Source organism: Xyrauchen texanus, chromosome 50, assembly GCF_025860055.1.
Source record: "Xyrauchen texanus isolate HMW12.3.18 chromosome 50, RBS_HiC_50CHRs, whole genome shotgun sequence".
Taxonomy (NCBI): Eukaryota; Metazoa; Chordata; class Actinopteri; order Cypriniformes; family Catostomidae; genus Xyrauchen; species Xyrauchen texanus.
In genome coordinates this window covers 13,690,933-13,717,683 of record NC_068325.1, presented here as the reverse complement: position 1 = coordinate 13,717,683, position 26,751 = coordinate 13,690,933, and the positions used below count along the sequence as shown (strand labels likewise).

Sequence of the window (26,751 nt, the reverse complement as noted above, 5' to 3'; positions counted from 1 at the left end):
TTAAAGTGTGGTCCTAAAGCATGAGACCCCTATATTTTGGGAATTTTTCTAATTTAATAGAAATACATTAATTATAAATTATATTTTCAGCATAACAATTTGAGTGAAAAGTTAAATTGAAGAATTTACATGAATTGCAAAATATCTTAGTGTTCGGTATTTCAAATTTTTGCTTTAATTTCAGCAAGCAGTCAAGCTGGCATGGACTTTTTGTGCAAGTTTGTGTAAAAACCTGATGATCCATGTTCTCCCAGCATGATTTGAGAATGTTCCAAAGAGATTCTTGTGTGCTTCACTGGAAGCAAGACTATCTTTTGTACACAAGAACTAAATCACAAATTTGTTTATAAGACTAGTGACATAAAATTGTGGTTTTATATCAATTTAAAAAATATTCAAAATATTAAAATGTTTATTTTCAGGTTTGAATTGAAATTGCATCCCAGAGTTTTGGTCTCAGAGTTTTACATGCTTCATGCAGATAGAAAATGGTTTGAGAATGTAAATCATAAATTTCACACATACACACACACACACAAAAAAAAAAAAAAAAAAAATCAGATTTTTCTTTTTCAATTTATTACCTAAAAAAAAGAAAATGTCCTATCACAAGTCACACTGAAATGTATTGCTTAAGAAAAAAATATATTTAGATATTTTTTTTTTTTTTACTTGATTATTTCCATTATATTCCACAAAAACAAAACAGGGCACACCAACGCCCTTTTCCGCCATCTGCCCACTTTTAAAAAAATGCACAAAGAAATACATATTTCACAGTTACCATTTGGTTTCATAAATTAATACAGTCACACATGTGCTACACCGGTCTATAGCTAGAACATTGTAAATAGTTTTTTTTTTTACTCTTGTAATCAGTTTTCATTGGCTACAAGAAATAACAGGCAACTTAAATGATGTGATCAGAACTCCAACAAACTATTGAAAATGCCCCCTTCCCTCCCCTCCCTCCACAATTCCCCCATCCTAAAACGCAGATCATCTCCTATGGTTTTTTTTTTTTCAGTTTTATTTTTTTATTGTTACCGTTTTACATATAGGTGAGGCACACACAGAGTATATTTCATACATATATAAAAATTAAATAATTTTTTAGGGGGAAGGGAGAAATCGTCCAATGAAATAGTTTGTCTGAGAAGAAGGGAAGTGCATGATGTCACGTGTCCTTAAAGGACGCCTCAATCGAGAATAGGGCACTTTGTTGCTGTATCACTGCAGTTGAAACCTCCGTTTTCAATTAAATTTGTTGCTTTTCAGCTTCTTTGTAGGACAGTAGGGTTCAAGGGACGTATTCAAACAAAACGGAACACACTGATGGAACCTGAAAGCCATTTTCTCCAACCTCCAGGAAGTACTGAACACTTTTAACAAACAATACCATGAACCAGAGCTCTAACATTAAAGGGATAGTTCACCCAAATTCTCTCATGGGGAGTAAATGATGACAGAATTTCCATTTTTGGGTGAACTATTCATTTTGAAAACCAGCATAAATGGAAATAATTTGTTCAGATTTTTTTTTGTACACACTCAAAAGGGCAACAATTTAAGGCACAGAAGCCTTGACATTATAGAGCCTCCACCTCCTAAACACAGAAAATTGCCCAATGAAAAATATAATAAAACGCAGGACAAAAACAGAAACATCCCTATGTTGTCCACCGCTCTGCAAGTGTTTCAAGAATGAATGTTAAGGCCACTTGAACACAAAAAAAAGGAAAAAAGACAAGGTTCCCTTCAGGTAGGTAATCTCTTTGCAAACTCATCGAGTGCAATCATGGTGTGGTTTCATGTTTATTTCCAAATAGTCATTCTAGGATCGAAAGTTGGTTGCCAACATCCCTGTTAGTCCGCATCTGGACAGGTTGATGGGAGCGGGGTTTTGCTCTGTGGATCCCTTGTATGTTGGGAGTAGAAAATGTTCCATTGTTCCTTATAGCTTGTTGCCACAGTCCAGGAATGATCCAATGTACACCAAGTAGAATTCCATTCCCGTTTTGGTTTGCGGCTGATATGTAACATCATGTTTTTAATTAGAAATCCAGAGCAGCTGGGCAAATATCAATTTTTTAATTTTTCACAAATTCATGCTTGTATATCTAATCTTTCAGCACCAGTTTCTCAGTATTGGTATTATTTTCTACAAAAAAAAATCAGGAATTTACACTTTTGCATGCAAAAAAAGTTCCATATAGCAGCAGAACTGTCTGTCTGTGGAACGCCTGATTGAAAATGTCAGTGCATCTATGTATGAGGCACTATTGAGAATGTAAAGATGGGGATACGCTCTGGTCACAGGCCTGTTGAACATCGGTTCTGAATAAGTTACAGTAAACTGCAAAAGACTGGCTAAACTACCGAATATGTGTATAATAGAGAAAGTCTTGTTTAAATGAAAATATTATTGGAAATTTGTGAAGTGTTTAAGGGTTAGTTCACTCAAATTTTACTTTTATCATCACATACCCTGATAGAGTTCCAAACCCGTATTACAATTTTTTTTCTGTAGACTGTTAAGGACTTACAACCTCAGCCACCACTGACTTTCATTGTAAGGGGACAAAAGATGCAATGAAAGTGAATAGTGACTGAGGCTCTGACTTTTGCATTCCACAGGAGAACGAATGTAATTCGGGTTCGGAAAGTAAATTATGAAAGTCCGTCTTTGTTGGTATGTATATATGCTGGTACTTCAAGTTAATCGGATAAAACGCTTGAACAGCAGGTTGTTTTAGTCATATGCATACAGGAGAGATTCCACTTTGGCAGAGTTAGCCATTATAATGCACATTTGTAAACTATTCCTCTGGCACCCCACCACTTTCTCTATTATACACATTTAGACAGAGGAACAGTGTGTATTTATATTATTATATCCGTTTTCAGATTCTATTCACAGCTTGACTGAAGCCTTGATGAGAAACTGTTGTTTACTTTTTTTTTTTATCTGGAGGTATAAAATGTAATTCTTTATATATACTTAACAACTGACTTTACAAGCCTTGAATCACATCTTCATTCACAACAGCATATTATTGTCTTGTTTCATGTTTTAGTTTCCTACTTCAAACCTCTGACTCTACACTGAGCTGTTGTTGAGAGAGGTTTTTTTTTATATTTGTATATATACTAAACATGCACTGTGCCATCTCTTGGTTATGTTTTGATACTGTCCATTTCAAACCACAGGTGTGTGCAAATGAACCTTCCTCATCAACAAGATAAAAACCTGAATGCTTCGTGGGTAATGCTACATATTTTTTTCAGAAATCATCATGATTCAAGAAAAACAGGAAAGAAAAACAAAAGATAACCCCTTTCAAATGAATGCCCATTTGGAACAACAACAAAAAAAAAGGATCAGTATATGATTTGTCTGTTCATCGTGCCTGTACTTGGCCTGTATGTATTTCCACCTACTTTCCCCTTAAGGAAAAAAAAAAAAAAAAAAAAGGAAAAGAGAAAAACATCCCAACACCGATGACGTCTGCTATGCTCATTTTTGTTTACTTCTTGGACTGTCTTGAGTCCAAATTGTCTATTCATCAGTTCAATACATATCCAAACATCACAATTTGAAAATTCAGTCTGTTCCAAGATCGTAGTCTATCAATGACGTAAGATAAAAAGTCAGTGAAACTTCCTTTGTGTAATGTCTTTGTGGTCACAAAATAGATGAGAAGCCTACACGATTCTGAATGCGTCCTCAAATACTCCTCTCTAAAGTGTAAGCCCGGATCCTATATGCCAATTTCCAATCTCAATGTAGATGGCGAAATCTCTTCTGCTTCAGGCCATGATGAATTCTGATTTCATGTCAGCCTTGACATCGGGCTTCCACACGGAGTCCTCAAAGTCCAAGTCCAGGGAACCTTCACTGGACATACTGCTGTTACTGTTGCTGCGTCCGGCCTTACGGTTGGGTAGCCAGTGGTACGGGGCACGAGAGTCTCGCCGGGCCTTCCTGCGCAGACGCTTCTGTTGCATTAGCAGCTGCAGGCGTTCCACCTTGCAGCGTGTGGCCCGGTTCTCTGTCTGACGCAGCCGGTCACCTGAACACAAAGAAAGATCAAAAGTTAGAAATGGGCCGGTTATCACTAGGTGTGACTCCACATTTTAATCCAGGCTGGTTTAAATAGGCAAGTGCTGGTTTGCACCAGCAGGGTCTTTCTGGCAAAGCTGGTTGACCAAGAAAGCATTGAGGATTAAAGGGATAGTAAACATTTGGAGTTCTGTCATTATTTACACAGAGTCAGGGTAAGCACTGGTGCAATACACATATTTGGTTAAGGACAGAATGACTCATGGCTTTGGATTCAGATTCCTGATCCTGCTCACTGCTTTCAAAGGCTGGTTGCTGCATAAAACAAAACTCCAGTCAGAGTGATGACACGGATGTTCATAAAAAGACATGCTGTGATTTCCCAATCTCTTTCTCTCTTTCCCACTGACATAACCCTCCACTGATGTCTCATTTCAGAAGAGAACATCCCAGTATGTGGCAACAAGTCCTCTCCGCTCCCCTATCAGAAACAGTTTGTTCAAAACGTCCTGGCAGGTATGCGCTTGAGATATGCAAGGGGAGAAGTGCACTCTCACAAAGGAACCCACTTGCCTGTTAGAAGGCCAACGCCCACGCGTACATGCGCACATAAATTCCCAAGTGATACAATCTTGACTTTGTTGGTTCTTTTGCAGGAAGCAAATATCTTGCAGTTTCTAATCCCATTCCATCTCAGAACTTAATACTACAGTTCTAGTGGCTAATGTGCCTATTAAAGTGAAAAAAGTGGGGTTTTCTTTGCCCTGGTCGTCAGACCGAGCTACTTCACTGCTCAACCCTAAACCTTACATTTAGAAATAAATTCAAGGGAATGGAAGAGAAAAAGAAACCACAATCTATTTGCCAGCTCCATTAGGATCTATCCCAGAATTAAATAATGAAATAGCCAGCTAGAATGTCAATAACACTGAGCATAGACTATCTTTCATCGGGTGTGCTTTGCCACACACACACCAGCAGCAGTAGCTTTTAACATGGATCGATGGCAAATTAAAAAGGCCTATTGATTAAACCTTAGCTCTAGCGCAGCAATCCATCTCCAGGCGAGGACACTGCTATTGGCTTTCAATAGAAAATGCAAGCGAATGGAAATTGTAAGCGAAGTGAGCCCCCCCCCCCCCCATTTCTTTTCCTGGCATGAGCTCATTGAACGAGTAATCACCCACCCAACCCCCCAATTGAGACCCCCCAACCCCCATACACATGCTACAACCCTCCCCATTGCCTCTGGAGAGAAAGAGACAAGGGGGTAGAGAGAGAGAGAGAGAGAGAGAGAGAGAGAGAGAGAGAGAGAGAGAGATAGGCATGCTGCGGAATTCCACCCAGAGCAATTACAAGAGAGCACAAGGAGACCAGATGCATATTCTTGCTTCCTAATCAATTTCATCCACCTCTCTATGTAAAAATGAAATCAGGATTTTGTGTGGGTTAAACTTGCTCTATAATACCTTTTTGGGGAGGGTGGTTCGAGCCGTCTACAGAAGGATTTGAGCTATAAAATGTAAATGGTAATTTTAATCATTTGGATATTAAGAAAGTACAGGCTGTTAATAAAAAAAAAAAAAAAAAAGAGAGATGATTCAGCACTAGTTCCTTCCATCTCAAACCCAGTTAGATAAATAAGATTTGTTGCCTGCTCTGGCTCCCAATGGTGTTTTAGCTCGAGTAAAGATGTACTGGTCTTATAGGACTTGACAGGTTATGAAGACCACCTTAAGGTCTTTGTTCATCCCCCACAACTAAACTCCTATGCACAAGCTCCCATCAAGTGTTCACCCTCTTAATGTATATAGAGATAAACCATTAGAGTTCATCCAGAAAGGATTTCCACTCTAATGCTCAACAGAGGGCTTTTTTCCATTCATCTGCCCTTTCTAACAGTCTCGATGCTACTATAGGCATCAAAAGTAGGGCAGTCACCCTCACCTTGCACCAACTGGGGATAGTGAAGAGAGAGAAAAAAAAAAAAAAAAACTCACTGCATGAGGCTGCACACCCCAAGGGACAAAGGTACAAAATCAAAAAAAAAAGATAAGGAGAGGAAAAAAAAGCAGAGGAGCTCATTAGTAGCACTGGGCACGGCATGCCACTGTTGAGGTATTGTACAAAGCTCACAATAGCCTCAAAGACATTAAGGCAGACCCTTGCTACTAAGCCAAGTTTTTTTCGGAGCCTCACTAGGGCTTTTTGTTCTTTGTGAGAATCCTTGGCCCCTGCCAATGTCCTTTCCCACACATGCCCACTCACGCCAAAGTTGCCCTTGAAAAAGGGACCCAGGGACACTGTAAAAACATATGCCCACTGCACAGCATGGAACTGTACTTAACCTACAATATCACCCACTTGCGAACATCCCCCATAATTTTAAGGCCCCTGATGAATGTGGTTGCCCGAGGGGAGACTCAACATTCCGTTTTTAGGTTTATTATTAGGCTGTGGCTGGGCCAGCCAAGCATAAAACCTCTGAACAGATCTGTTAGGTTTTTATGAGAAAAAAATATTGGGGTGGAGGTTGCTGGGTCAAAAGGCTGGGATACGCATAGGCAGAACTAGCAGTGCAAATGATCTACCTCTCTGTCCCTTTGTAATCATAACACCCCCCCCCCCTCCCCACAGGTTTGGACTTTCACACACAGTGGGGTGGGTGGACAAGAACAGAGAATTATTTTGCTGCCAGCATTTGCAAAAGCACAGCACACGGTGGACAGGGAGAGCAAGGGAGTGGAGAGATCAAAAAAGCTCCTCCCCCTCTGTACCCCTCCCTCCCACCCCTAGTCCTCCCACTTCGCCCAACCTAAGCCCCTATGCCAACGATGCATTGTCTCTCAGTTAGTTGTGTGCTGCACTGTCCTCAGCATTCACTCCACATTCTCAGGCCCGCGGCACACATTAGGGGGGTTGGAGCAAAACAAGGATTATGACAAACAGGGGACAAATTAAGCCCAGCCCACCTATTGCTCAGCAGCTGTTCACCCCACACATGACATATTCACCTGCCTATCCTTTCTGCCCCCCCTCCCTCCACTGCCCGCATCCACCCACACCCCTCATCCTCAATATTGCCCTGTGACTGAGGCCTCAGAGGGACATAAAGAGAGAAATAGGCAAATGAAAACAAGCCACAGAGGATGAAAGAGATTACACAGAAAATCCCTCTGGAATCTAAAAAGTAGCAGCGTGCTGCTGAACAAAACCTGCCGTTCGGGAGGCAATTTCTGAGGTTGTATGACTGGCTTGGCTCATGCTTTTTAAAGGGAAAGGGGCTGATGTATGAGAATGTATTGATCCCTGCATCAAGGGAGTAGAATTTAGACCAAGTGCTGATGGCCACGTGAGCGGACAAATGGAAAGGAGATGCAAAGGGGGAAGAGAGGAGGAGGATTAAGAATGAGGACAGAGAGAAGGAGAGAAAGAGGGCAGAGAGTAATCGCGAGTTAGGAGGGAGGGATTTTTATACAATCAATGAGGCTGTTGGCCTGTCTGCAGGTATTAGGCCAGTTGAGCAGGGTTTTGGGTAAACATAAAGCCCAACCCGATGTGTCGTCCCACACTACAGCAATCAGGCAGACACTATGAGCTTCCCTTTGCCATTGATTCATTAAAGATCAGCTTAATTAATACTTGTCTTTGACTTGTTTGTTTCCCTTGATATGTTCTATGATCTTTTTGAGTTTGGGTGCTCCAATCACTCAGCATCAAGGGGAAATGCATTGGCAGCAAAAGAGGTTGCTGCACAGCAGTATGTCAGCATCTATAGCAGTATATTAATCTCCTTTCCTCAAAAGACTGACACACAGCGACGAATGCTTTAGCTTGTGCTGACCAAGATACGCCTCAGCCTCAACAGAATTACCTGCTTTCACCTGTGAGAACAAAATCAGTCTTTTAGAATAGCTTCCCCAAGCCCTAGTAATGCTCATGTCCAGATGTACTGTGATCAGTAGGTGCTCCTGTGCCAAGCTAACTCTAGCTCACTCCTGTAGAGCTGGGATGGACACCAGTGCTGCCTCTGGGTACTGCCTCTGGGTACAGAGCATCTTAGAGTGGATACACAGCACAGGAGACCCATTGTGTTGAGCCATCTGCACCCCCAGCTAATCCAGGGGAGCGGTCAAAAACTGACATCTCCATTGCTTCTCTAATATGGTGGCGTCAATGACCCTGCAGGGAGTTCAGGTTTCAAATGACTGTAATTTGCAAACTAGGAGCTATAATGGCATCGGATATGGCTCGCCACCTCCCCGCCTGATGAGTAGGTATGAAGTCAGCCTGGGGGGTTTCTTACATGCTTGTTGGCGGCAGAGCATGTAGGGGGAATTCATTATTTAACCTGGGTTGAACTGGACATGTCTGAGCACCACAGTGACATGGTGAGAGCCCTAGGTCGCTTGATCAAGCAGAACGTGATCTGCAAAAAGGCAAAACTGTCTCTTTTTGGTTTAGGAAAATAACTTGGCGGTGCCTAAACACCAGGGAGCACAGGACAAAGAGGGCTGGGATCTTGACATTTCACATGCCCATAACAGTACATAGCAGCCGGGGACATTTGCTTTTAGTCAGATTAAATGAGCGAAAGGAGGAATTTGAGCTGTATTTTTTTACAGCACCCTTCCTCATTCTCTCCCTGCAAAAATATAGCTCCACCCAGACTCTATTCTACAGCCCAAACTAAACTAACCTGAGCTGACAGTGCAGACTGAAGAGGGGAGAATACATTCTTTCACCATCCCCCCAAGCCGCCATTTGGTCACCCTTTTTCCTCCCTCGGTTCAGTGCAGCAGCCAGGCAATACCAAATCTAAAGGGTAGCACTAAACCTAAAGCCTAAAAGCTTTTATTCTTTGACTCTCTCTTTCTCTTGCTCTGTAATGATGAGAAAAGACCAGGGCAATGCACAACTGGACTAGGTCAAACAAAGGAGTTGCTTGCAGTGGTCCAGGGGGGCTAGGAGACCCTGGTGAGCACAGGAGTTTGAGTCAAGAATGGCTAACCCTCTTTGTGGGCAACCCCCCCCCACCCCTCCCTCTCCCAACCCTCACCACAAACACTGACCACTGCCTGTCAAAGCCAACAGTCTAGAATAATCCAAGAACAGTGCACATAGATGAATGTCTAAATGGGTGTGATGGGGTTTCAGGTTTGTTTGGTCTGCAATCACATTAAGTAGACAGTACAACGTGCAATGATGATACTCTGCATTTACTCTGAAGTACATGACATTTATGAAAGTGTCCCTCATCCAGATGTCACAGAATATATCAGAATATGAATGAGCTTTAGAAATATGGAGTCTGTCCCATGTTTTAGTCCATCCTCTATGCAAAATTTATAAGATTGTTAAGTTGACAAGTCAAAACAAGTTTTAGCCACCTTTCCTGTATCACTCTCTCACAACTTAATCTCTCCTTAAACCTCATAAACATGGTGAAAAGAAAGGCAGTTTAGTCCAGAAAATAGCCACTGCTCCCTTCCCTTTTTCTCCTCTCGCCCAAGAGGAAGCACCAATTAATCAGTGGGCAGTTGCTGGCCGGATATAAACAACAATTTTATGAATGGACTCAGTATTTTCCCCCGCCTCCTCCTGCTGACTTTGAAATACAATGGCAATTCTCTTCCGAGCTCATATTTCTTTTATAAATCTCTATTTAAAGACTACAAAGAAAACAAGTGGCCATTGACTAGCCCTGGCCATGAGAACTGAAATGGCTTTTGCAGATGAGGTAGAGTGTTGAACAGCAAGAGGGGAACCAGTAGGATGGCCTGTTGACTGCAGAACAAAGACCAAAAGGAGCTAATGACAGAGGGTAGGGTGGGTGGAAGAGGGGGAGGCAGGGTAAACCCACTGGACAAGTATGTACTCCCTCAAAAATATGTAAGATTCCTAACCCATCATGAAAATAGAGTGACCGAAATTATTCCACCCCAGTAGTTGATGATATGGTTTCATATTGTGCGGCGTAAGCTTGGTATGCTTTTAATCTAGTCTAGATAGATAGCAGGCCTGCGTTTTGAACAGTGCTAGGATGATATATCTTCATTATCTCTCTCTACTCTCCAACAGCGGTGTTTCATGACAGAGCAGTTCAATTTCCTCCTCTGCGCTGAAGCGAGCTACCCCAGATAATCAGTTTTTACCAGACAGAGCAGGGTACCTGCCACACGTCTGTGAGTGCTATCTCGCCACGCTATCTCTCTCACTCTGGCTCTCTGCCTTCTTCCTCCTGGTAATGGAGTAGTCCACCCCCATTCTTTGCCTCTTAGAGGAAAGTGGACACCATCAGCACAGAGACAAAGCCATGCATGATGTGGCTGCTGGAGCATTACTACAGAGGCCTGAAAGAACAAGTCTGCAGAGAGAAGGTACTGGGGCCATATTATAGAAACATCCTAAGGGGCCATTAACAGAAGACACATTCTTGCACTAAAATAAACTAGGTGCAGCACAACAAATGGAAAGAATACCTGTGTCTAGTGTAGGGCTGCAACTAACGATTATTTTTATAATCAACTAATCTAATGATTATTCAACTATTCGGGCGATTATTTCAACAATTAGCATTAGTTCTTAACCGATTATTCAGCTTGTGCCCAACTTAAAAGTTTGCATTAAACGTGCTTACTAACAATAAAAGAGGACAAAATCATCTTTAAAAAATACCCCTAAATGACAATCATTGCATTAAAGGGGAAAAACTACTTGTTTTTTTATTGTTTCATTAAAATTTTCACAGCAAAAAATCCTATCGTTATTAAGTGTTTTTGTCTTGTTTTCCATTTAACATTATCTAAAAATCCTTAAAACAAGAAACATTTACTTGAGAAGCAACATAAGATCTTTAGACTTGCTTTATTAGACTGTATCTTAAATATAAGTGTATTTTGATAAGTATATTTTTCTGCCAGTGCAGTAAAGAAAAAATATACTTGTATTAACATAAATGTCCTAAAAGCAAGTCTAAATATCATATTTGTTGCTTCGCAGGTAAATGTATCTTGTTTTAAGGATTTTTTGATATTTTAAAATATTTAAATATTAAAATTAATTTAAAAAAAAAATATTTTGCAGTATATCTGCTAAAGTAAATGTACGTAAGGAATTTTAGATATTTATATTAGAAAACAAACCAAAAAAGACAAATCAAAAAAATATTTTTTGCATTGTATAATGGGACAAGATTACACCCTCTCACCTTTTTGTTCACATGATTTCGAACCATCGTTAACTCACAAAAAAACAAACTCTTCTTTATAGAGCTGCATATCGTGATTTTACCATAAGATACACACTGTGACACTCATATTATAATTCACTATGTCGCAAGCAATCATTATAAACAAAATCTAGCTGCAGCAAGTGTGCGCCAGTGATGAGCATCTCCACATGAGACATTGTATCAGCCGGGAGAAGTTTGAAACTCTCTTGCGCTGTTTTTCACGCGACTCATAAGCAGCTCTGACTGCACAGACAAATGCCAGTTTCGGAGTTTGTGCTTATTTATACAGCCTGCTTCCTTATTATTTGAACTTTAATAAAGGATGCATTAAATACAGTATATAATGGCACAGTGTTTCCTTTTTATTCGCTCTGACAGGCAAGTTTTGCACAAGTGGAACACCAAGTACGGCTCTGCTTTATTTCACGACGACACTGCTTCTGTATTTACTTATTTAGCATTTTTGTATTATAATACTCTGCGATCTACATCACTTTAATCTCTTTGGAAAGTTTGGAGTGCATCTGGACTGTGAGCTGTTCTTTCTTCCTCTCCTCAATCAAGTGCTGCTCTCAAAATATTCAAAAGATCTCATGTTGTTAAATGAAATCAGACAAATATTCGATTTTTGGAAACAAAAATTATTTCTGTCCGAACAGCCCCAAACTCTAGAATCCTATTCTATCTGTTAATTGACCATGCATTGTCAGAATATAGAACTTAACTTAAACTTAACTAAATCTTAAATTAAGATACATAGTTTCTATAATATGGTCCCAGGATCTAAAGTTTTCCCCCCTCCCCATTCAACATCTTCACACTTCCTTATACTTCCACCCCTATCTTGCACCTATTGAACTATCATAAAGCATTGGATGTGAATCCTGAAACCCTTAGATGCATCCTGAATCCTAAATACATTTGGCTACAGTATACTTTCCAGAAAATAGACAGCTAATGCAGCAAAACTCACCTGGAGGTTTGCACATGCGGATCTGGCTCTGGCACTGCACCAGTGGGTGGAGGGTAGGCTGGGTGACAGAGGGTACCGTGGTGGGCAGGCCAGACAGACCCGGGGTGTTGGGGGGTGAGGGAGGAGGTGAGGGTGCTGGAGAGCTGGGGCTGCTGCACTGGGTCTGATAGCGGAGCTGCGTGAGTGATGGAGGCATGCCCTGGTAGTGCCGGGTGGCACTCAGAAGGTCATTCAAAATTTGAAGGATGGTGCCGATGTCCCGACGGGGACGCCCAGTGCTGTCCTGACAATTGGGATGTAAAGTGCCTTGGGGAAGGAGAATTAATATAGATGTTAGTACAATACGGAAGCCCCATGCTTATTATGCATAGTCCACAAATAAAGAGAAGTAAACAATATTATTTAAACTACCTGAAAATGTCCCAGAAAAGACTCCTGGAGCATGGTTCACAAAACTTTCAATGATAGCACCAGGTTTGCGGGACCGTGAGGGAGTGTTACAGTTGCCAGGTGTCTTTGCAGGGCAGTTAGCCTGTGACAGACACAAACCAGTGGTATTACATTTATGCATTTGGCAGACGCTTTTATCCAAAGCGACTTACAGTGCATTTATTACAGGGACAATCCCCCCGGAGCAACCTGGATTAAGTGTCTTGCTCAAGGACACAATGGTTGTGGCTGTGGGGATCGAACCAGCGACCTTCTGATTACCAGTTATGTGCTTTAGTCCACTATGCCACCAACACTCTCTGGTATGGTTGATACATACTACCAATCTAACATTGCTTTATTATATTGGTGGAACTGCAGGATTGGATTATGTAAGATATACTGCCCCAAATAATAGTGGCTCACCTCTGGACAGGAAGTTGCAGGGCTGAGATTGCTTGGAGAGGTCGAACAAGCTGAAGATGGCTGCTTGTTGTGAAGAATGCTGCCTGGGAGTGGTGAGGGGTGTGGTGGAGGGCTACAGTGCTCTGAGGCAGAGGTGGGATATACAGGAACTGAGGGAATAGTGGATGGTGGAAAGGCTGTTGGGTTGGATGGGAGTGTTGTGTTGAGATGGTGAGGGTTTGGGTGTGGGTGATGGTGGTTGTTGTGTGAAACCCTGGCCGACCCAGAGGCAGAGCTAGAAGCTCCATGCGAGTGTCCTGTTGTGCCCTCTGAACTCCCATGTGATACGAGATGCCGATGCTGTAACTGCGGGCCACCCACATGCTGCGCTGCCAACTGCAGTTGGACAAACATCATATGATCGCCTACTCGCAGAGCCAGGGTTAAAGGAGACCGGCCAGACAGGAAGTCACTGACCTATGGACAGTAAATGAAAAAGCTTTTGTGATTCCATTGTACTCCTCTAAACTGGAAACTAATTTGGCAACATGACTGAATGAGTGAAAAATTGTGAACGCCTTATGAAAAAGCATAAGTAATACAAAAGACAAACGCACACGCACACCGAATCACTCTCCCGGTCATGAACTCTACCATTCAGCACACCCACAAAGCACAAACGTCTGGCCCCAGGCCTGAAAAATCAACCATAGAAACAGGATGCAGACCCACTCTCCACACACTCACATAATAGCTAATTGTTTGAGAGGCTGGACCGGAAAGACTTGCCCATTTTAGGAGTACCCAGAATAGGAAGTTGAACCAAGCTCTGGGGCTCTCCAACCCCTAAATAACAATGCGAGAAGTGAAGAAGGCTTGTCTTGAATTGGCTCTCTAAACAGTCGAAATAGCCTCCCTATTGTTTTATCTCAATCCTCAGACTCGCTTTGTTGCATCTGCCATATTCTAGATGTGGTTAAAAGGCAGGCTGGTCTTTAAAGGGACAGTTCACCCAAAATAGAAATGCATCATAAAAAAAAAAAAAATTAGGTCATCATGTAATTTCAAACTTTTTACAAGTTGATGTACAAAGAACAACCAAATGCACTGGATAAAAAAAAAAAAAAAAGAGAATGAAATCAATGAAGATTCCCAAACGATCTATTCTGTATCGGAGGGTGCTTGTGCTGGCTGACCTGTTGTTAACCTTTCGAATCACTGGGGTCTACCCTCTACCGGTTTTCCTCTCTCCATCTCAGCTCTCTTGCAGATCTATTTTTCCATCAAGCAGCCACTCTTCCACTAAAGTGACCTTTACCACTCTGTGCATTTCACTAACAGACCCCAAGAGCCAAACATGAAAACCTTTATTCCATCTTAGAGATGAATATAGTTAAAAAAATCCCTCTTGATATCCATGTATAAATGAGCTATTAAAAAAATACAATAAAAAGCACTTGAGTGCTCTGTCTGGTTTCGTGGAAAACCCTATGTAAAGGCCAATTGTGAAATCTGTGGCTCACTCTAGTGCATTACGGTGAATCCCACCCCTTACTGACAGCTGTCTTGCGAGTGATGTTGATTTGCATCTAACCACACAATTCAGACTCCTTCAAAAGGTCCCTGTCATTACTCCGTTTCCATTAGTATATGGCAGAGCGACTCTGTAGTAGGATAAAGGCTTTGATTGTCTGCACCAAGGAGGGCACTGAACATCAAGGCACTAATAATTAAAACCTGTAATCAGTTCCATATATTTGGGTCTGTGAATCATGAAGCAGTGTGCCAGACCCCTACATTAGCCTTGCAGATCAGTCATCTTCAAGCCCAGGCATCTCACTGACTCACTCCAAGCCCAGACTCATCCCACATAATGAGAGAGTGCGTGAACCCCCACAAACCAGTAAAAGTGCCTCTAAAAGGGGAGGACATAGGGTACAAAGACATTCCCCACAGCAGCCATCAGTTTGAGTCATACATACCTTTGACAATACATACGTCAACCCACACGCTTTTGGAGTATTAAAACAAATGACCACAAAGACAAAGTGGGTTTATGCATTCACAGTCTTCTCCTGCTCTGTTGGTGACTAAGGAATGTGTGCAAAATTATACATTGTATGTTGTTTCTGTGGTGTCTGAAGTGCCTGTGAACTGGCTTGACAAGCACAGATTTCTTTGCAGTGTTGACATATTTCTTATTAAAACAGGAATTTGGGGTAGGAAAAACCAAGGGCTGGTCCATTTATTTAAACCAGCCAATAGCCTTTAGTTTGTTATGTCACTGCCTTGTGGCCAGAAATGCAAATTACGCCTAGAACAGTTGTGGGTGTAACAGGGGTTCTTTAGAATCTGTCAGTGTGTGGAGCCTGAAGTTGCTAAATGTACTCTGTAGCATCTACAGTGGTTCAGGTACTCAAAAGCAACCACAAGACTATGTTCGCACACATCTCTTTGTTCTAAAGGCAACTGGCTCCTGCAGTGTCAAGGCAGACAGTTCAAGTTCTACAGAGAGCTCTTGACATTGGCTTGGAAATGCCCTTGTAGTCAGATGCCTACCTGGGTCAACCGTTTCTGCCCTAATTAAATAGAAAAAGGACAAACTGCAGATCACATTTTCCGATGAGCAGGCCTACATTGAGTCTGCATGTGCAGAACTCTGCAGAAAGCTTCACAGGTTTGTCATCACTGAGGATCTAAGAGTCCCCGCCCCTGGCCTGTTAATTACATTTTTGGCTAATTTGATTACGTGTTTAGTAATCAATAAGAATGTAGTAATCTCAGCTCTGTTCAACAACAATTTGTATTTGCATGGAGAAGCTTGTTCAAGTGCTTCACTCACAATGCTAATGAATGTGCAATGGATGTATACATTTTCAATGAATAATTACCTAAATTGTAGGTTCTCTCTATTTCAGGTTAAATTTACATATGCAAATATGATACGCAAGATCCATGAACTACTTAAGAAAATTTGGGGTGTTTTTTAAGACATAAAGTGAGGCACTATCCACTGCCATTTCATTAAAAAGACAGACTGGGATTCTTTTTAAATGGGCTTGAACTACATAACCACTATGCAAATTTCCCCCAAAATCAGTGCAGAAAATTTGAAAATGTCTACAGATTCTGTCTATGCCTGCTCACAGGTCACTCAAAGGTTACAAAGGCAGATATGAATGTACTGTATTGTCTTCGACAACAAGTAACTATTAACAAGAATTGCACCCTTATGGGTGAACCAACACTGCTTTAAAAGAATAGCTCTTACATTCCTTTATCTTTACACTGCAGTGGGCTATGGTTGCTATGCAGTGAAAAGCAAGTGAAGGAGAGAGAAAGAAAACATGATAAGGGGAGACAGGGGAGGAGGGCTGGGGGAGAAACCTTGTAGCGAGAGTGAGGGGGTGGGGTAAGGTGGGGGGTGTCAGCAGTGAGGATGCCGGTGGATGCTGATGAAATATTCAGTGAACGTACGCCTTTGGCTCCTTCCGTTCCCCCTCCCAACTCTATAGCTGACAGTTTTATTTATTGGGGTCCCTGCTGTTAAAGGAACTCATTTGCAAGTGTTTCTTCTGTAGCATGGAAGATGCAGGGCAGGAGCTCGGAACAGCACCAAGTTGATGTTTAGCTGCAGGCTGAAAACTCCCACCTTTGAAGGGGTCAAATCAGAAAACAGCCTCTTTCAATACCATGTATGACTAAAAGATGACTGGTCACCTATCAAAACCCACACCATCAACTGGCAGGTTTTGATCGCACTTAGTTGACCATCGATACAATCCTCACAGACACACGTAGGGGGTGGATGAAATATAAAGATCTTTTAAATAATTAAAAAGCTAGCACATCTTTCTCCAAATCATTAGAAGGCTTCCTTCAAAGATCCAATTTGAGAGGTTTGACATAGTAAAGGTCTACATAGAGATGGACATGGATTGAATGCTGAAGATTCAGCAGGTAAAGGCTGAATTTGATCAGTCCTGAACACCAGGACCAAAACCATTTGAGACCCTGAAGCAATTCACTTTAGACTTTGCTTTCAGCTTCTATGGTGTCCACTTTTCCTCAAGCTCTGAGTGACCATCAAAAATATGCACTGTGAAAGCGTAATGCCTTTTTTCCCCAGATGACCAAACAGATTAGTCTGGATAGGCGAGAGACTGATTCAAAACAGACGTGTCACACTTTACAGCCAACATGAGTCAAAATATCTACAATCATGGAACAATGCTAAAAACAGAAATAGCTCAGTACAGAAGAGGAGTCCGAACCTAATTAAAAAAGGCTGTTGGCTTGGTTATCGGCAAATGAGAACATCTACAAAGGCCCCACCCCCTCTCATTTTCAGTTCAGTCACGAAACCAAGCACTTCAATCACAAAAGTGGTTGGGAATCAGGAAGTCACAAATCTGTGTGATTGCCCATGTCAACTTAGTCCCACTTGGATCGGGAGTGTTCTTTGTGCAAACACACATACAAACAGCCCTTATCGCTGATCAGGGTAACGCTGGTAAATGAATCACCCCACCAATGTGCCAGCTGTTCACACAACACACCAATCCCTGCCTTTTCAAATATTTGCTAAATCAAAAAATTAATTCTGGATATGGAACGAAGGTAATCTATTTCCTTCAGAGCATGCCACTAGGCATGATGCGTCATCTCTCCGCCTCCATTTTCATCTTCAATCTATATCTGGTTTCTGACTCATCACCGTCCTTCCTGATAATCAAATACACACTTCAGACCCTCATGAAATGTGACATCACTGTGGCCAGCTCTCTGCTTTGGCCTCTTTGACAAATTCAGTTGTATTTCCATCCCTTTCTCCCACAGGGAGGGGGAGGTGGAAATGAGGATATGGGTGGCTGAGAGGCGACTCGCTCTATATTGTTGGATCCCGTTATTTGCATCTTTCCATTTTCAGACACAATGACAGGCACACAGGCCCGATTCTAAAGTGGGTAGGTGGGTGTTTGGAGGGTGGAGAGTTATGACAGGAAAACATCTCTAGTGTGGCACTGAGACCAGGCACTTACTTGTAGAAACAATTTGCTTTGTTATTCCCCAGGGACAAAGAAAGCGATCTACCTGCCTTTAAAGGCGGGTTAGCGAAGAAACTGCTAATTAACTAACTCTGTTGCCGGAAGAATCAGACACTAGTCATTATTTTTACTTGATGGGCAGGGTTACTTGCAACAAAGCACTGATGAAATACAAAAGTGGCATTTTAATGCTTAAGAAGATGATTGATCCATCAACTATGGTGCAGAGAAATGCATTTTTCAATTAACAGAATTCTCTTAAAGCCAAAGGAGCTCAAACTGAGAACCTCCATGTCATTCCATTCTTCCAGTTTACCGACGGAGAGGGTAAAACTGGAGACTACGTACAGACGTGGAAAACCCCAAAGGCTTTAAATTAAAGACGAGAAAAAGCAGTGAGGCTGAAGTAACAAGGGTAAAATGATTGCTAGCCTTCCCTTTCCATAAAACACTCCATCTGGTTACAAGGAATCTGAGATAGATCTTTCCCTGGAAACCATCTTAGAACTCCACTACTGCAGCTCTTGGAATTCTGCTAAATATGTGGTTGTGAACTGTAACTTTATGAATATCTTTTCTTACAGACAACCTTTTCTCCTCCCTCTGTTCAAGCAACATATATTGGAACATATATTGACAGGATGGGTAGGTATCGCGGAGCACAGATCGCATCGTAAGGCCAAAGTATACTTTGGTTTTCTAAGTGCTGGTATCTCTCACGCACAGCGCAAATGATGCAAAATTCGTCATCAGCACAGAACCGCACATACTGCCTAGTTTTTCTAGATACGAGGACAGTCCGTCTCTCTGTGCTTTGTCAGAACATGCACCTGCCATTGACTGTACTAAAGAGCATTACAAAGCAGTCATAGTGTGCAATACCCATATGAGCTCACGGTCAAAATAGTATACTTCGCTCAACCGTCATCGAGATGGAACGGCACACGGAACAAAGCATATCCTAGCCTTTAGAGTTGTTGCATAAGAGTGCTCATCTAAAAGGCATATTAACGCACAATTGTGTTGACTAATTTCAGTTCTGAAAGAGGAATAGGTTTCATATTTGACAATGTTACTGACTCAGTTCTTGCCTGTAACTGTGAAGTTACAAATAATATATGACTAAAAATGAAGCAACATGATTTAAAAAAAAAAAAGGACCCTTTCATGCAAGACCAGATGGCACACTTAGCTGCCTACAATAGAACATTAGATCAGAGAAAAGTGCAAATTAACATTTGCATGTAACTGCAAAAAGACATTTTGTGACAGGAAAGGCCATAAGCAAGAACCAAGCTGCTTTTAACTGGCTAAAAGCTTTTCTATAGAAACAGGAGACACTGCAGCTGCAAGGAGAAGGCATATTGAATGATAAGAGTGGTGCACTATCCTGTCTACCCTCCCCCTTATACCCACACAACCTCTTCTATGTCATCACTACAGATCAGCTCTTTCCTCTCTTACACAAGCACACTCATATCTCCACACACACACACACACACACACACACACACACACACACACACACACACACACACACACACACACACACACAACCCCCCCCCCAGGAATTCCCAAAATATCTGCTAGAGCTATAATATTCAAAATATCATTATCTATCTATATTATACATACTATTATATATTTTCAATAAAAATAACAAATTTAGCAGCAAGGTCCCCTCTTTCAGAATTTCATCTGTACATTTTCTGTGCGTTTTGTCAACTTTAAAGTGCAGAGCATTGACATTTTAATCCCACTCTTAAAGGAATAGTTGACCTCAAAATTAAAATTCTGTCATTACTCATTCACTTTCATGTTTTTGCAAACCCATATGGCTTTTTCTTAACATAAAAGATGATGTTAGGCAAAATTATAGTCTCATTCACCATTCACTTTCATTGTATGGAAAAAAGATAGTGAATGAAAGATTTGTGACTGAGATCACATTCAGCCAGGCATCTCTTTTTGTGTTAAACAGATGAGAGAAATTCAACATGTGGTCGAGTAATCATGACAGAATATTAATTTTGGGTGAACTATCCTTTTAACTACCTATAAAAGTATTTGTTAAAGGTATTTGCCAAGAACAACAATATAAATGTTAGTCAGCATCTCCCTCAATTTCTGTGCATTTCAATTGTATATGAAAGATATTATGGCCACAAACTACACAGCAACATAATGATAGTCTGACACATAAAATTGTAGTTTCAGATATTCATTCAAATGAAAGGTGAAATGTGGGTCTGAATGAAGTGGCTACTAGGTGGGGCTTACCTCACATATGTTGCCTGGAAACTGGAAGGTGTTTCTTAAAATATGCATGGCAAGTTTTTGGAGATCTTAAAGTTAAAATCTTAGGAGGGCAACATCTATCCCATAACCCTATGTGTCAGCACAACATCTTGACAAGTAGAAAGTTAAAAAACATACAAACGATCCTTTGGGGTGTTCATCACCGCCCTAGCAATTAGGATGAGTGTGCACACAACTGTGCAATGTAATAGGCCACTGTGTAATTCAAACATTTACTTATTAGAATGAAACCTTACCTGTTTTTCGGTCAAGCTCTCCAGTGCCTGCATTACTGACTGCTCGGGTCTTGATGCTTGAGACTTGAGAAAGAGACATTATGGCAGAGTAAACGTTAGGGCTACACAATTAATTGGATAATTAATAAAAAATAACAGCTACCACAATAACTAATCATGAAAAGTGTCAATTATAGCAGTCCATGTTGGTCTATCTCATATTTCGTAAAAATTGTTTTATTTAATTTTCTACTTAAGTGTATTTTTTGCAGCAGTTGAGCATTGTAACCAATCACGGACAAGTCCGTTGCTAATTTCTGTGTATTATTTATTCCAAATTTGAATAACAGTTTTGTTTTTCATGCTTCTAAGTAAGACAATGAGCAGTTGACTAACAAAAATTAATTCAAAAACTGTTCTCGGATTGTTTTGGATGTTTGGCTTACATTAAATAAATGGCATGCAGTTAGTCGACCCAAAATAATTATTTTAATGAACATTTTATTTATCTAAATTAATCACAATATAAATTTCAAGGGAAATATTTGACAATTATGTTTTTGTTATAATCGAGCAGCCCAAGTAAGTCTCATACAATCTCTACAATGGCATGCAGGACCAAAGATAAATGTTGTATCGGCCATACTCCTTACCATTAGGCCTGCTTCAACTGTTGGAACCAGCGTTAACTTGCTCCTATCGGTTATACCCCAATCTTGAAGCTTTCCTGAACTCAGGCGTCTAAAGAGGAGAAAGAGACAGATATTAGACTTCAAATCTCCCAATATGGAGGGGAAAAACACATCTAAGAGATTGTACAGTTTATGTTATAAACCCATACGACTTTCCTTCTTCTGTCAAACACAAAAGGAGATGTTGTTAGCAGGTTATTGTCAGTCACCATGCATTTTAATTGCATCTTTTTTCCATACAATGAAGGTTAAAGGAGCCTGACATCTCTAAACCTGATCTAAATATACTGTGGCAAGGAGAAGGGTGGGGCCAGGCCGGGATGACACAGCCCAGCTCCTAATCAGGCTAATCAAGCCGACAAGAGGGATAAAGGCAGCCGGAGGCGACAGTCCGGGAGAGAGAGAGCTACAGGCAGCTGCCCTGTATGTGTGTATGTCTTTTGTCTTTAGGGTTTCATTTATCATTAAATTATTTATTGTCAAGCCAGTTCTCGTCTCCTCCTTTCCTTTTTACCCCGCATTACATATACATTTAAGTATACAAAATAAAGTGTATTTCTAATAGACTAATCACTGTTAATATGAATAGTTATCTCTTTTAAGTTTACTCAACTTAAGCTTTATTTTTTCAATATTCATACTCATTTTTATTAAGTTACCGCTACTCTCGAAATCCTAAAGTTTTCATTAATAAAAACATTTAAGTGGTCCGAATTAGTTGAAATGTCACATTTTGGAATCATAACTAAAATAATAATAATAATATATATATATTTCTTTAAACTTTGGCTTTGAGTACTACCAACTCAAAATTATCAAATACAAAATTGCGGCTTTGTGAAATTAATGTAAAGCCCTTGCGCTTAAATAAATGATGCATGTCTGGGCAAATCAAAGGAACTTATGTAGAAAAATAACTGAGATTCCAGTCGAAATTTCCCTTATACTGCATAAGACATGCTATATCTCAATCAATTTAAATAATTAAATAAAAACAATGATACTTTAAATCACAAAGGATTCAAATTTACTTGTAACTAGTCAGTGTTACTTAAAAAAATAAGGAAGTTTATTTAAAAAAAATAAAATTAAAACATGCGAGCCAAGTGCCTTTTAAACAAATCGAAGTATGATCAACTAATTAGATTTTACAGTGTAGGTATGTAGCCACCTACAACAACAGATGGAAATCACAAAGGGTGTTTAATCAGCTCTGACTTTGGACAATCTCGAAAAGTGCTTGTTCAGTTGAAAAACACCTGCATAAAGCCAAATGTTACAAAAGGATGGTCTAAATATACATTTAAACCCACAAATCCCTAAATAAAATCTGTCCTACTGGCATTAATGTGTACACATGTGCTTGGACTAAATGTCACCACCTCCTGCCGAACAAAGGCACTGAGCACTTGGCCTGGAGGCTTAACCAAACAAGAGGAGATTAAGCGACTCTCTTAGTTTTTAAAAGGATGATGTAATTTGGTGCTGATTACTTGTGAGGGCTTTTCAATCGGCCCAATTCAAAGCACAAACAATGCAACTGTTAGGGTCATTTGCAAGTGACAAAGAGCTTCTCACTCACCTTCCAGCTCCACCACCCATGTGTAATTGTTAGGCAATGTGCAAACTGCACTGAAACTAACATTGCGCCTCTTTTTCTTTAACATGCAGTTAGAATATTGTAACACTCAAACCAGTGTGACTCCCACCAGGAATCCTTTATGCATCAGCATCCAGTTTAAAATGATAATTACAAATGCCATGCATCTTGTAATCAAGCAAAGCAGCCAGTTTAATCAAGAGATTATGACCTTTTATTCATATGTAGTAGTCTGCACACTTCTGAGCCATTACAAACCATAGAAACTGAAACGTTTAACATTTACCCATGTTTCCATTGATCATGGTATAAACAATGGTTTGGGGGGGGGTTGTACTTGCTTGTTTTGATTATTGGTTGGTTACCTTCCCCCATTCCCCCCGAAATCTACGCCCCAGGTTGCAGGTGAAATAATGTGATGCAGGTTGCTTGTGCAAACCATGCACATTGTAATGAATTCAACAACACATAATCAAGTGCACACATAGATCACTTTCATTTTTGCATCAAAGAGGCTGTGGGCTGCCAAAGCACAATAAAATACCATTATAGAGCTCCAAGATGCAGGTGTCTGCAGTCTGGGGTGGCTTAAAATCTCCATTAGGAAGCATATGATTAACTGCCCTGCCAAAACACACTCTGTGACCTCCTCTTAGCCCTCTTTCCCATTGTTAAAAACACCTAACAGTGCACGAGATTAGACAGTCGTCAGCAATACTCACGTTTCTTTGTGCAGCAGAGCGAGCCTTTCTTTGGGCACTTTCAGTTTTTGAGAAAGTCTTCTTTTTAGTCCTTCCACGGTCTCTTCTACGGGAAGGGAGAGCTCGAAGCGTGTGCCGGTGGTGGAGTGGATGTACAAATTCATGGGGGGCTCACCGGTGACGCTCTCACAGGACGGCGCAGCTCCGCGAGTGCTGCAGCTCCGGGCGCTCGGATGCTGGTCCATTCGATAGCCTGCGTTATAGAGGAGAGAGGGTCTATGGATGCCGGACGAACAGTGCTGGGTATCTCACTTGGGTCCCGTTGTTTGTTTATTATTATTATTATTATTATTATTATATGGGGGAGAATATCTTTGTGAAGTCTCTTGGAAAATATTCCCAGTTGATTTCCCAATGAGTATTCCTATTTGGTGACGTTACGATCCTCCAATTCAATAACACAGAAGCTATCAATTATTTAATTCTTGGCTACTGAGCAAACAACCCGCTGCTTTACCTCTGGTAAATAAAATACTTATTCTGTAAACTAGTCCTCTTTCGGTGGCAGTGCTCGCGAATGGACAAGTCTAACACCGACTGTGTGACGCCTTTAAAGCACAGCCCTCATAGCGAAGAGAAACTCCGCTGAAACGCGCATAATAATGACCGTTGTTTCACCGTTTCTCGCTTCCACTGTGCTTTGATTCATCCACAAAAGTTCTGCCGTTCTGCCCTTACAGAGGAGGCACACGTAATGACGTCTTTGTGTGTAGCCAATGGGAGGGCGGGCTGCTCACTCACGTGGAGAGGAAGCCACACCCCCTATCTCTCCCCCACATCGCTTTCTTCATTGAGGACGAATCCAATCTGAGTGGGCGAGGTTTAAATGCCGTTGGGAAATATGATTCTATCGAATCGGTTCGTTTGATTCATCACTCAAAAGTATTCCCAGAACGCGACAAGCGGCGGTTAAATGAATGTGGCTGTTGTCGCCGTGCTGTTCGATGAAGTTATATATTTTAAAGTGATAGTTCATCCAAAAAGTCTCCCTCATGCATTACAAATGTATATGACTTTATTTATTTTGCTGAACACAAACGAAGATGTTTCTGTTGGTCCATAAAATGCAAGTGAATAGTGGCCAGAACTTTGAAGGTCCAAAAAGCATATAAAAGTAGCATAAAAGTAATCCATATGACTCTAGTGATTAAATCCATATAGTCAGAAGCGATTTGATTCACTTGCATTGAAAGATCTGAGATATTCTTAAAAAAAAAAAAAATCTTAATTTGCGTTTAACAGAAGAAAGAAAGTCACACATCTGCGATGGAGTAAATGAGGAGAAATTTTTCATTTTGGGGTGAACATTTAAGGTTGAATTGGTTGTAATTCGTTTAATTTCATCACTCTACTTGAGATTCTGATAAAATGTTCCAACCTTCAAACATCTGAAAATACACTGCGTCAAATGTTATTTTGTTTATATAGTTCCAGTTTACAACTGAACTCTCTCATCGAGTTCTCACGTGGTAGTTCAGTGATCCACGAACGCTTCACGAATCATTGAACGGAATCGGTTCTCGCGAATCACGAGGTGTGAACGGCTTAAAACACTGGAGTTCCAGCCATTCATGATATAAACTGTCAGAAAGTCACCCAAATATCTACTACTGTATATATCGGTTAACGATTTTGTGCGCATTATCAACAATATAAAATTTATTGTTACAGATGTATATTGCATATAGTTTATCGTTTCTTGTTTCTGTTATTTTTGTATATTTCTTATTATTGTCACTGCTTTTGTTGTGTGTAATATTATACGTAAACAAATTCATGCCAGTAACACTTATAGTACTATGAAATTAAACATTGATCGCATTGCACAAAAAAAATATTTTCCATACATTGATTTAAGCATATATGTCAATATACATTTTATACGCATTTAGCATACGTTTGAAAGCACGTTTTACGGTTATCGTTATCTCTATTCAAAATAGCGCCCGTAAAAGACAGTATGCTCTTAAGGAAACGTCGCGTCCCAGCCATAGAGTAAAATAACTATCCCTTGGGGCGACACACAAATTGACACTTACGTCAATGGCCATGATCTCGTGCCAAATATGCTGTAAGCTACAGTCTGCACACGTCTGCAGGTTGAAGACCAGCTCTGATATAACACATCTTATCTCTGTTCGGCTATCGAACATTGTACCGACTGACAAAAATAACTTGTATGTGATTGCATTGCGAAATGCATGTCTCGCGCTACAAACATTGGCATTATAATGTGTATTTTGATCTGATCACTTTTAGTTGTAGGAAACCAGCAAAATACTCGAGCGCCTACCAGTGGTGAAAAGAGGCATCGTTCACATCGAGTTCCTAATCGTGATAAATCCATAACAACATATTTTTAGTATAATGTACAAATACTTATAAAAATAGGAAGCTTACAGACACTTGTTTTTGTTTTACATTATATTTAAATTTCCAAATGTAAATAGTGCCAGTTAATCCACGTGCTCAACACAAGCAGAAACATAAGGAAATATATATATATTTGTTATATCGGTGAAATCAATCGCGTTTAAAGTATCCAGAATATGCCCTATTATACTAACTAAATGTTATAAAATATTTTTTAAATGAAAAAAAAAATTAACAGAACTTATGTCATTAGCAATCCTGACAAAACTGAAAGCCAAAAATGTGAATTTGACTCAATTATGAAAGGACAACAAACCAAAAGCTTCTGCATAGAAAGTTCGGCGCATTTCTCAAAATGTAGCCTAACACTCTGACACTTACCAATTATTGTGGCGAAAACCTCAAAGTTTCGCGACAATGTCTCAGAATCCCCCACAATGTTTCCTAGTTTTGGCATGTATAGAGTGATTTATTAAATAGTTTATATTTGTCCAAAAAAAAAAAAAAAGATGTCCAGGAAGTCTACTACTATAAATTGTGTAGCCCGCGTGCTGTGTCAATTCAATCAGTAGTCCTTGTGCAGACACCGGCTTAAATCCCAAGTCTATCCTAATGTTCCTTCCTTCTATCCGAAACTAC

General features: G+C 40.5%; 1 protein-coding gene across 1 annotated transcript; it reads right to left on the bottom strand.

Moving 5' to 3' along the window:
* Positions 1-470: 470 nt before the first annotated feature.
* Positions 471-26,751, bottom strand: midn (midnolin). Its single transcript, XM_052123971.1, has 8 exons — positions 26,494-26,751; positions 23,701-23,932; positions 21,340-21,427; positions 20,708-20,770; positions 13,126-13,581; positions 12,682-12,802; positions 12,271-12,576; positions 471-4,073 (listed from the first exon to the last, which is right to left on the bottom strand). The coding sequence occupies exons 1-8, from the start codon at positions 26,567-26,569 to the stop codon at positions 3,811-3,813; spliced, it is 1,605 nt and encodes a 534-aa protein (XP_051979931.1). The 5' UTR covers positions 26,570-26,751; the 3' UTR covers positions 471-3,810.

Bases quoted from the DNA above. Each gene is read 5' to 3' on its own strand.
- midn (XM_052123971.1), bottom strand. From the start codon at position 26,569: ATGCCAAAACTAGGAAACATTGTGGGGGATTCTGAGACATTGTCGCGA. The intron at 21,428-23,700 runs GTGAGTATTGCT...TCTCCTCTTTAG, and splicing joins GCTCTGCTGCACAAAGAAAC to ACGCCTGAGTTCAGGAAAGC. The intron at 13,582-20,707 runs GTAAGGTTTCAT...TACTGTCCATAG, and splicing joins AGAGCTTGACCGAAAAACAG to GTCAGTGACTTCCTGTCTGG.